At 38.0% G+C, this 12,334-nt stretch overlaps 1 protein-coding gene across 1 annotated transcript in view; it reads left to right on the top strand.

The window, feature by feature from the left end:
- Nucleotides 1–5,466: 5,466 nt before the first annotated feature.
- LOC136827981 (amidophosphoribosyltransferase-like) overlaps nt 5,467–12,334 on the top strand; it is a 69,315-nt gene continuing 62,447 nt past the window's right edge. Inside the window, exon 1 of the mRNA XM_067085579.1 lies at nt 5,467–6,529. Coding sequence (XP_066941680.1) covers nt 6,198–6,529 — 332 coding nt within the window. The 5' untranslated portion in view covers nt 5,467–6,197. The remainder of the gene's footprint in view (nt 6,530–12,334) is intronic.

The following is a 12,334-nucleotide window of genomic DNA, read 5'->3' on the forward strand; positions in this document are numbered from 1 at the left end:
TAGTGCTAAACACGGCGAAACATTGACTCACCTCCACTGTTTCGCCGTGTTTAGTGCTAGGCCCTGAGGCGTCAAATGTAGAAAATGGATGGTAGATAATATAGTAGCACCATTTTGTCTATACGGTGTTAAAATTTAATTCTATATTAAAAGCTTCCTTATAAATTGCATCAAGATAGATAGATAGATAACTACAGAGTGTGTATGTGTGTGCGCGTGGATTACAGCGCTTACTGTTGCTACCTTAGTTTGAGAGGGATTGAGCACCTACCAGTGAAGGGGTGGTGTTGATACCTCGGTATAGGTCACCCTCGCAAAATTAAAAAAAAAAAAAATGTCCTTTAAAAGTATCCTTGCTGGAGGAACCAGTTCCTTGCGGTTTGTGCAACTGGTATCAGAAGACGTCTCAGTCTCTGTTCCCTTTGGTACACCTGACTCTACTCAAGGGAAAACCGCGCACCGCGAGAGAGAGAGAGAGAGAGAGCTCAAGTCTGATGCCTAGTGTGCAGATGCAGGATAGAAAGAATATAGAATAAACAGTGCAAATTTGTCCCCGTACCGCCCCCCCCCCGGCTCTCTCTCTCTCTCTCTCTGTCTGTCTCTCTCTCTCTCTCTCTCTCATTTAGACCAGAACACGAGTAATAGATCCCGGTCAAGGAAGGGACGAGATAAGCGCAGATTTTATTTTCTTTTTCAATTCTAGAATTCCTTTGTTGCCCCAATCAATCAATTATGTGCCTAGTTGGTAGTCAGCTGTATGGGTTGCATCTAGTAAGAAAGAAAAGAAAAGAAAGGACAGTCGCATCATAATTAAAAAGTAGGCGGCCTCCATGAGGTCAGAAAACTGGCTGATTTCGAGGGTGAATGGCGCAGTTAAGGCAACAAAAAAGGTTCGTGCTTCTGGGGAAACTTCCGAAGCAGATGAGGGTACATGATAACGTTTTTACACTATTAAATAGGTAAAATATAGATAACAGTCACTGCCTTGCCTTTTCTGAAACCATCCTCTCTCTGCAGACATTGATAGGTCTGATTTTTTTATGATCGAATTAATGTCAAACTTTTTGTTTCAACTGGAATTAAAATAAAACAGCCAGCATCTGAGTTTGTATCTATATTGCTTTTTAACTACAGAGAAGATGGGGAGTGAGGAATCAATATGCTCTTCTTATGGCAACGCATGGATTACATTCTCAGCTATTGATAAAACGTATCACGTACTCTAAAATTTGCCATATCAGATATACTTAACTTATACTACATATTAAAACAGTAATATATTATGTATGCTTTTGGATGGGCACAGCCCATGAAAGTTGGAAAATACAAGGTCTTCCTTTCAGCTTTGCTTACAAATGCTTGTCACGTAAAGCCATGATGAGCAAAGAACGCAAGTGCTGACAGCAGCGCATGTCAGCAAGTTGCCAGTTGCATCACTGCAGTTCATGGAGAGTGATGAGCACATCTGTTCAGAGACGAATGCGCGCACAAGGGCTGGTGATAAGAAGGGTAACACATACGTGTTTTTCCCCTCTGGAGAGATGGCTCCACAGGGTGTAGACTGTAGACATTCTGGCTCTCGGCAAGTCTTCTGGGATGAAGTTGCTTGGCCCATGCCCTTTTCTTGAACTTACCCGATCCGCCACACTGGGCTTAGTGCCAGGTAGCTAATTACTCACGCTTAATTTGTTTGGAATAGTTTTCAAGAACTAAACACACACACACACGTTATATACAGTATACTATATATATATATATATATATATATATATATATATATATATATATATATATATATATATAATGTGTGTTCTTGAAAATTATTCAAACAAATTATATATTTACATATATAACTAGATAATTACCTCAGTTTTTATATATGAGGCGAACGTGCATGGAGTCGCATATGTACAAGGCATATTATTCATTCCGGTCACATGTTCGGGACGTCTGTCTTGTCCCGCCCGGTTGAGAGAGAGAGAGAGAGAGAGAGCCCGGTTCTGTATTTATTAATTCGAGCTTTTCGAGGTCGACCGGTTCAAGTCCACGGTGGTGGTGCCTGCAGCTGGTTGTGAAAGGCAATGGTTGACCATTTTTACGCATTTGTGTAATGCCTGTTAGTCTATATTCCCTACCAAAGTATGCTTTAATGGTCTTCGCTACAAAGTTCTAAAAACCTGCCGTTAATTCTCCTTACAGCAGAACCTTCTCTATGTCGACAGTTGGAAGAAGCCGACTTAGGCCTAACTACAGTCTATGTATTATAACCAAACATCATTTATTCGGGTGTTTAGTCCCATAAAGTCCCCCAGAATTGAGGAGGATTTGATTTCTGACAACTACAGCGATAGTTTTTAAAAAAACTATCAATGTGCATGGGACAGTACCCCTAGAAACCAACGTGATATCCTGATTCTTGGAATTCGGATAGGTTGGCAACCCTGCCCAGCTTTCTTACCCCGCCCAAATGCCGTGCCCCCGGCAACAGCCAACCGTGGGCACTTTCTCTGGATGTTGGCAATTACGAAGAATCACTAAAGAAAAGGAGATGTAAACTGGCTTTTTATCCCAACAGAAAACAATTACTAAATAGTGTGAATTTTCTTGAGTTTTTTTTCATGTCTTTTAGTTAATTAAATACTAGGTTATTAATTGGGTTTGACAACGCAGTACCATAGGACATCATTCACCTGAAAGGCAGTTCGCTTCATTTGACAGTAGAAAAAATGAACAAGGATATTTTTAGAACCTTGCTTCAGTTAATTGCACGTGCAAACTATTCGTGGTCAAGGTTGTATTGGGAGCCAAATGAGTGTAGTAAACGCTTGCATAATAATAATAATAATAATAATAATAATAATAATAATAATAATTATTATTATTATTATCATTCTGACACAAGCTTGACAACAATGCTCAGCGAGTCGCGAAGAGCAGTTCACCTTAGAAAAATCAAGTGATCGCTTATATAAGGTCAGCTTAATCTACCAACTGCAACTGCAGTGTAGTCGGGTACAAATAAGGTTTCATACTCTGGACATCAATCCTCAGAAATGTGTTTCAAGGATAAAGTAGACACCCAAATTCCGTGATCACTATTGCCATCAACAGGGTTTCGATTAACCCTAACGGAGCGTAGCTAGGCCTATTACCGCTCTCCTTTCATCGTGGCACATCCAGAGAAATGTGATCTTTTCTCCCTTTTGAATTCTCAAGTGGCTAAAGTATTTGGATGAACTAAGTGATGTTGCGAAAACATTTTGAAAAAGAATGTTAGTGTCTTGCAGTGAAAGTGAATGTTCTGACTTTTGACTCTCATTATCTTACGCTGCTTTTTTTTATATTATTAATGAACCCTCATTCTTATGGGACAAGCCCAGCCATAGAAGAAGAAAAGAATAAAATTTCATTATTGTATTTATTAGTAGATCACACGAAGTAAAAACAAACACGTAAAGATAAGAATGAAGTTGCCCTGCATAAGCTAGAGATGTGCTACATTGCAAAAAGGGAACTAAATATTTTCTATCCACTTCTCTTCCAGCTCCAAATTGAACGGCAATCCTAAATCTACCCTGTGTCGCCTCAACTGTGCTAGCCAGTTTTTGTAGCAACACGGTTTTAGTACCATTCTTTTCAAGTTACCATATAGGTTGTTATAGCCTCTTAGTTTTAAGGTCTCTTTTTGTTATACTATAAAGTCCGCAACATATGCAAGAAGTTTTTTTTTATTACTACGCATTGTCTTCATAAAATATGAATGTTTAATGCTTACTCGATTCAAAGTAACCCAAGTAAAAAATATTAAAACTTAGAGCATAGGCATTCTTGAACTGCAGAAGTGAAGTTTTACTGTTCATGAATTTCATACGGAATCAAAATTATGCTGTAACTTCAACATCCATAAATGAGAAGACTGGTGCAAAATTTCACTGCTTTAAATCTTGATTTCATTTCAGACAGGTTTGGAGTCAGTGCTTATGATAAAGAATATTTTTTTCTAAGGGATATCAGCCTGCCTGCATCGAGCACAATGATAATAACTTGTAAGAGAGAGAGAGAGAGAGAGAGAGAGAGAGAGAGAGAGAGAGAGAGAGAGAGAGAGAGAGAAAAATATCTAATGATACGGTTTATTTATTCATTTCTTATGAGGTGACTTTGAGATGGACAATTTGCTAACCCAAAATCACGTTGATATTTTTTTTCCTTCTGTATCCATCCCTGCAGCTCCCCACAATATTCAGCTGATAATTAGAGGTGTGGGTAATTGCATAGGACAACAGAAGTACAATGGAATTCCAGAGAAGAAGAAGAGAGAAAGACCGGCATAAATAAAAAGACGTCATGTATTGCTTTTCAAGCTGATTGTTTCATTATCGTACATCGAGCGTGTTGGCAGTTGCTGACGGAAAAAAAGACGATAACACGTAGAATCTTCCAAATTATCAGCCCTAAGCGACATTTCAAGTATTTGCTGTTTCTGGCAAGTTTAGACTAACAGGATCCTCTGATCAAACAATTTTGTCAACACCTGCAGTAACCACGTTGCGTTGATGCCGAAACGATGTCGAGTAAGCACCGTAGCAATTGAAATCTTGCAGTAATCTCTCTCTTCGTACGTATAAATCAAAAGGTGAAAAAGTATGTCCCTGTTATCGTTGTTTAATATATTCCTAATTCAACAGAATTAGAAACCTTTGCTCTTCTCGCATCATCCTAAAGCTGGTATCTGATGCTTTTTAACTCAATTTACTCCGTATTACTAACAGGTCGTGATTGTCTGTACGTCATCGTTTCCTTACACGGTCTCTAACCTACAGATCTGTCTACTCACCGTATATCTCGACCACTACGAAGCAGCTTATACATTCGAGGTCAGTATCCCCACGGATTGACCTACAGTGACCCGGTTCATGTTAATTTCGATTATAAATTCTCATCCACGTCGGTACCTTCCCTGTTATTTTTCCACTCCAGCTGGAGAATGATGTTATTGACGCCAACAACCCGTGTTTTCTACAAAATTGCACGGTGATCTCTAAAATCTATGTAAAACATTGCATTTTTTAATATTTAATTATTATTTTATAAAACTGCAACCGTCGATTACACAAATTCATTTTAAGTCATAAATTGTCATTGATCTGCAATCAACCAACAGATCTTCGCTGAATTACATACACCATGTTTTAAGAAATATTTGCTAATTTGTCACGTCAGAAAACTTAAAATCATTGATTCATTCATTCTTGGACGCAACTTCCCGGCTCAGGCAAAAACAATGCAAATAATATTGCAGGAAATATATTTGATATTTAAAGACTATCTCAACCAGCCAAATAAATTTAGGCATAAACTACAACGAAAGTGCAAAAAGACCCCTTTAAGAAAATAAAAACGAAAGCGCTGTACGTCTTAGAGCGTGTTGCCAAATGAGGATCTTTCATTCTCATGCATGATAAACCTGAAGTCACCTCCGACCTCGTGTCTAGCGTACATGAGACAGGAGGGCAAGTCGTGGTTTACCCTGAGGAGTTTTAATGTTAAACCCTCTTGGTTTACCTCTCCATATCCCTCATCACCTGTTCCTTTCGGGTATAACTGGTAACTCATGGGTATACCCCAACCAGTGGAACCATGCCGTGGTAGACCAAGTACTACCACAATACCCTGGCCTGCGGTGATGGTGGCTCGGCCCGCCAGTCGGATACTTCGGCTTTTCAAGTAAACACTGTCTCTGTACGCCAAGGCCGTTCGCTGTATGAAATCTCGGTTTGCGCTATACGTTTTAATTTCGAAGAACTCGAGTTCATCTTTCACGGCATTATTGTTTTATATTCGCCCACTGGAAGCCTACACCACTGGGAACTGATTTCGACAGTGAAAATCGGGCTAAAGTGTCCCACGTCCATACTGAAGTATAAAAGCACTGGACATCTTTGTCTCCACAGTGTTTTCAGTGAATTGAGCACGTTGCCGCCAGTACCACTAAAAATGATGGCTTAGTCATGTTAGTTTTACCTACGATTTTACCCACGGTAATGTTTGCGTGAAAGATGCTTTTTTTAAAGGATAAGTACATTTTTATACCTTCATAAAGATCAGTTTCCTTGTAGGCTATTAGCCTAAACTATTTGAAGTTCCTTTGCATACTGTTTGTTTTTAGTTAGTTTTAAAGTTATAGACACAGTACACGAATGAACACGATGAGTGAGTGTAAGAGAGAACCCGAGGAGTGCTGTGTGGCCAGGGTGTCAAAACTGAGCCTGGCGGAAGACCAAGAAGTCCTTGACCTAGACCAACCCGAGGACCCAGTTTTGCCAGCTCTCCGAAGGACTTGGGGATGTCCTGACAGCGGGAGAGAAAAGACTGCTGGGGGAGGATGGGGAAATATAGCAGGAGATCCTCCTGAGGAACAACTGCGTGAAGCCTGTGGCGTGTTTGGGTGTGTCCTAGCTAAGGATGCACCTCCGGGCAGCGTGAACCTGGCGCAAGTGATCTATTTGGGGCTCGTGGCTCTCCAGCACAGGTAGGTCACACCATTATTTAATTATTATATTTAATGGGCCAATGGAAGGGCAGTTCTCTCTCTCTCTCTGTTGTAAACAAAAGCAAGACTTTAGTGTATTATTGTTTGCGATTAGGCGTTTCCTCCCACGCTGCCAGATGTACTTCGCTGGAAATATCGTGTTTGTCCCTTAAACCTTACCCTTTGGCGCGATAACCTATCTTTGGGCCTACTCACCAACGCACATACAGTGAGTCACTCAAGGTGTTTTTGAAGTAGACGGTAAGTTCTGTGTCTTATGGAACAAATCATCAGAAAGTGCAAAAAAATATCATCGCAGTATGTAAGAAGACATTTTCTTAATTTCATTTGCAATTATCGGCTGCTTTTATTTTTTTCTCACGTCGCACCTTCCACAGCCTTATAGTTTCAAGAGGGTATTTAAATCCTCTCTTGGATCTGCCTAAGATAATCGTTACTGCCTACACTGTTCCTGAGGCTACTTAATATATACGTTTTTCCCCTTTCTCTACTCCCCCTTATAAATGAATAATTGTATCCACACACATATATATATATGTGTGTATGTATGTACAGTACGTTTGTATGTGTGTACAATATAATTCATTTTAGAGAAATATTCTGCACTTAACCTAGACTATAGGTGGACTCATTCATTTATACCTACCATACGGACAGTTCCTTCCTTTAAGGCAAATAAAAGTATTCACTGTTCATTCTCTATACGCTTTTGTAATTGAAAATACTCTACACAATCCTGTACTGTTTTAGTTTACAGAGATTTTATATTTTCTTACTCGCCTATATCTTGTATTTCAGTCCGACCTTTACTTGCCTCAAGGTCAGACAAATCCTTTAATTAAGGGAACTAACTGGCAGCGCAGCTCGAAATCTGCGCCGCGTTTAAAGTAAATAAACAAGTGTATAATGCTGTGTGAAACTCTCAGCCACGGCCCATTAAACTCTGAGCCGCGGCCCATGAAACGTTCAGCCACGGCGGTGGCAGACGCACGATCATGGCTAACTCGAACCTTAAATAAGATAAAAACTACTGAGGCTAGAGGGCTGCAATTTGGTATGTTTGATGATTGGAGGGTGGATGATCAACATACCAGTTTGGAGCCCTCCAGCCACATTAGTTTTTAAGATCTGAGGGCGGACAGAAAAAGTGCGGACGGACAGACAAATAGCCATCTCAGTAGTTTTATTATACAGAAAACTGAAAGCATTGTTTTCATCGTTAAGAAGTTGACAACATTGCGGAAGGTCTAGATGTGACTAAAAAGAAAATTCTAGCACCGGTTGTTTTAGCACGCTTTAGGTTTGTTGTGGTTCGAACAACGGAGCGTCAGTATTTTGTTTTCCGGGTTTCAGTAGGAACATAGTCCTAAAAATAAAAATTTTCAGATTCAAAAGTGTTTATATTGTATCAAGGAAACATTCTGAAACCCCATTAAGGGTGAAACTATTTAATAATCTCGTGGGAAAAAATTTAAAATTGCGCAGATATATATATATATATATATATATATATATATATATATATATATATATATATATATATATATATATATATATATATATATATATATATATATATATTTGTAAGATTTTCGATCCTGGTGAGCTGAGGTTTAATAATAAACAGTACAGCGAGAGGATCGGAAATCATTTCTTCTTCTTATTTACACCAACGTTTCGGGAATCCTTTCCCATCTTCAGGGCTATAAACAGAAATAATTTCTACAATATTTAAAAAGTATGCTGAAATAAGCTAATAATTATAAGAAATCTAGGTTTATAATATAACATTCGGTGAGCTAAAAGTAAAAAAAAAAAAGACTACAAAGTGACTTTAAGCTAAAAGTAAATTAAGACTTCATAATTCAGTGAACAGATAAAAAATGCAAAAAAAAAAAAAATAATAAATAAAAAAGGAAAGGGTTTTGTCGGACTTACTGTTAAGAGGTTTTGCTGCTAACTGATGAACAGAATAGTCAAAGACGATGTCAGTGAAAATAAAAAAGGGAGAGAGAGAGAGATGTGAGTAATAGGCAATTAGGCGATATGTAATGGTGTGGGAGCAGTTTGGTTGTTTAAGGAAGGCGACAGTTTCTTGATGTAGAGAGATTCTAAAAGAAGGAGCGAAAGGCAGTCGGTAGTTTGACAGAGTATTTTGAAATTATAGTACACAATAATGTCAGTTTTACATGAGTTCGAATGGTTCCTTTTGGCCGAAAATTCTTTTGATTTTAAAATGCCGCCAGTGCGAAAAGAGACATCTATACTCCGGAAGGGTGTTCAGACTGGAATAGTTTTCTCAATGAAATATCCTTTCTTAAGGTATTTTTAAGAATAACTTATCCTTCTGACCTCTTTGACGGAATTGTTAAAAAGTTTTTAAACTATATTTATCAGCCCGGTTTATTGTGTTCACAAGTTCCAATGAAATTAATGTATTTTTCATTGCCATATGTAAAAAATGCAGCCTTTAGACGTGAACTGACAATAGACCTAAATAAGCATCTTGTACCCATATGTTAATTTCAAGTTTGTGTTTAATAACCCGTTAACAATAGGCAGACTTTTTAAATTTAAAGACACCCTTCCGGAGTTGATGCGTTCTTTCGTTGTTTATGAATATAATAGGCCAAAATGTAATTTTGGAAATTACGTCGGATCTACCCGACGCTTACTGAAAGTCCACATCGATTCCCATAGAGGTATCAGTTATCGCACTGGCTGCATTTTAAAATCAAAAGAATTTTCGGCCATAAGGAACCATTCGAACTCATGTAAAACTGACAGTATTTATAATAATTTCAATATCTCTGTCAAACTACCAATGGCCTTTCGCTCCTTCTTTTAGAATCTCTTTACATCGAGAGACTGTCGCCTTCATTAAACAACTAAACTGCTTCCACACCATTACATACTGCCTAACTGCCTATTACTTACGTCTCTCTCTCTCTCTCCCTTTTTTATTTTCTCTGACATCGTCTTTGACTATTCTGTTCTCCATCAGTTAGCAGCCAAAACTCTTGACAATAAGTCGGACAAAACCCTTTCCTGTTTTATTTATTTATTTATTTTTTGCATATTTTTCTGTTATTTCACTGAGTTGTGAATAGTCTTAATTTACTTAAAGTTTAAAGTCGCTTTGTAGTCTTTTTTTTTACTTTTACCTTAACAAATGTTATATTACAAAACTAGGTTTCATATAATTATTAGCTATTTTTAGCACACTTTTTAATATTGTAGAAATTAATTGTTTATAGCCCTGAAGATGGGAAAGGATTCTCGAAACGTTGGTGTAAATAAAAAGAAATGATTTCTGGTCTTCTTGCTGTTCTGTTTTTATATATATATATATATATATATATATATATATATATATATATATATATATATATATATATATATACTAAAAATGGCAAAATGTCCTTGGGATGCCGTGTTTAGTGCTAAGCCCCTCGGGGATCAATGTATTACATACAGTACACCCATTTCTGCATTGTGTATTAACAAATTATATCAATAAACTTTCAATACTCAAACCAAAATGACTACGAACATGGTTGTCATCAGCCACGTTACCAAACTTCTTCCTGACTTAAAATCCAGCAACAGATAAGCCCTTTTCATACAGGGCGGTTGCATCGCGGCGGTTCTGTCCGCGCGGTTGCCAAGTCAGTGACAGAACACAGGGGTGTACACACACAACCGCGCGGATTTGTTAACCGCCGCGGCATCCGCGCGGCCGGAGTTTCCCCTTGCAACTGCGCTGTTGAAGATACACGTGGTTACTAGTACCTGTTCTTGTGACCGCGCGGATTTGCCTGCGCCACACGTCAAAATGGAGGGTAGTCGCTTTGACACCGACATTTTCTTTGATGAAGTTGAAAAACGTCCAGCCTGTGGGACATGAGATCAGATGATTATAAGGACAAAATAGTAAAGAAAGTGTTGGGAGGAACTTCTAGAAATTTTCCACAATTCTGATAAAATCAAAGGAAAAAACCGTATTTAAGTTATCTATACTTTTTATTGAATTTCTAAGTTTATAGTCTTCACTTGATATCGGTTTAACCTGCAGTTCAACTCTTCCTTCATGAATGAAAAATACATATGCTGCAAATTGATCTCTTGCAGCGGTAGCGACATGCCTCCTCCCCACGGTACATTTCCTTCCGACAGGTTTATCAGCAGTGCTTGAAATAGCATAACTTCGTACCTATAAGCATCTCGTGCCCTTACAAAATTATGCAAAATGCTACATGCTTGTATTATATTCTCAACAGAAAGCATGCTAGCATTGATAGGTTTGTGGAGTATAATCCATTTATATATATACATGTATATAAATGGAGTATATATATGTATATAATATATATATATATATATATATATATATATATATATATATATATATATATATATATATATATATATTGTATAAATTTCTGACTCACATCAGGATCGAACCCAGGTCTTTCAATTGAAAGATCTGGGCTCGATCCTGATGTGCGTCAGAAATGTATGTATCATAATTACGTATAAATAAAAACACTGCATTATGTTGTTTGATGAACTATCATCCTTATTCAGTGTAAGTTAATCGTCAAATTATTTTATGGCCATTCTGCAATAAATGAAGAATCTGGGCTCATATTCTCTCGGTTTTGGATACACTCTTTAGAACGTATGGTACGCGTTATTTCCTCCACTTCCTACGAACCGCGTGGATAACCGCCATAATAATGTGTACGGTCACCAATTTTTGCATCGCGCGGTTTCCGCCTCGTGTGAACAGGGCCTTAGGCTAATCTGCCTCCCTGAGTTCGGGGTTCTTGAATCCGGTCATAAAATCCTGCTTATCCCTTCCTCGGCTGCCAGGAAGAACGAGACCGTTCAGAGACAAGGCTGGAATAATCTACAATATACCATCACTTGAGGCGTCAGTAAAATTTTTTTCTTATATTATCATTTATTCTTAGCAATACAGAGCAAGATTTTTGGCATTTATATCATTCATTTAAATGATCAGAAATGAAACCTTCCTTATCCTACCCTGTGATCAGAGCAGTTTAATGTAAGATTTCAATTCTTCATTAATTTTAATATTTTATCCATTATTCATCCTTTACTCTTCATAAAATGTCAGTTCTTTTGCTCATTTTACATCTTCACAGTTAGATACGCAGAACAATAGTGTGGTTTACCCTCGCTGGCCTGGTATAGACGAGATGTGGCAATGTTCTGCTACATCTGCACCATATCCCATCTTAGGTCAAGGATCTATGGATCAGATATGGGAAAAGTGGCAGCGTCTAAAACGTCTACATGTTTGTATTCATTTTGGTTTGACTATAGGTCTTTCATTATTCTTTCCACATGTTCAAGCCATCTCACAGCTTACTACTGGGCCTTTCTTTCAAATACGCTAACCATTTCACCACATCTACTTGGATAAACATTTCTTACCCGTTGTTGGGATCTCGAGTCGAGATGCTGGTAAGTTTGGAAGTAATTCTGCTGGAGATTTGGGACAAATTCTGCGTGTGAGAGTCTGAATCAAGGTAAGCACAAAAATTTCGTTCTCCTTTGATATATTGACATCTTGGCTAACACAGCACACTTGCCCTTGCTTTATCATCAAGCCAAATCAATAGAGTACCAAATCTTTATACAAATTAGCCTTTCCACTTTCAGGATTCATATTGACATTCATCGTTCCATCACCCTGGTTTCTGTTTACACTCATATCCCTGTATTTGCACCCATTTACTTATGCTTACCCAACAC

This window comes from Macrobrachium rosenbergii, chromosome 42 (assembly GCF_040412425.1).
Source record: "Macrobrachium rosenbergii isolate ZJJX-2024 chromosome 42, ASM4041242v1, whole genome shotgun sequence".
Taxonomy (NCBI): domain Eukaryota; kingdom Metazoa; phylum Arthropoda; class Malacostraca; order Decapoda; family Palaemonidae; genus Macrobrachium; species Macrobrachium rosenbergii.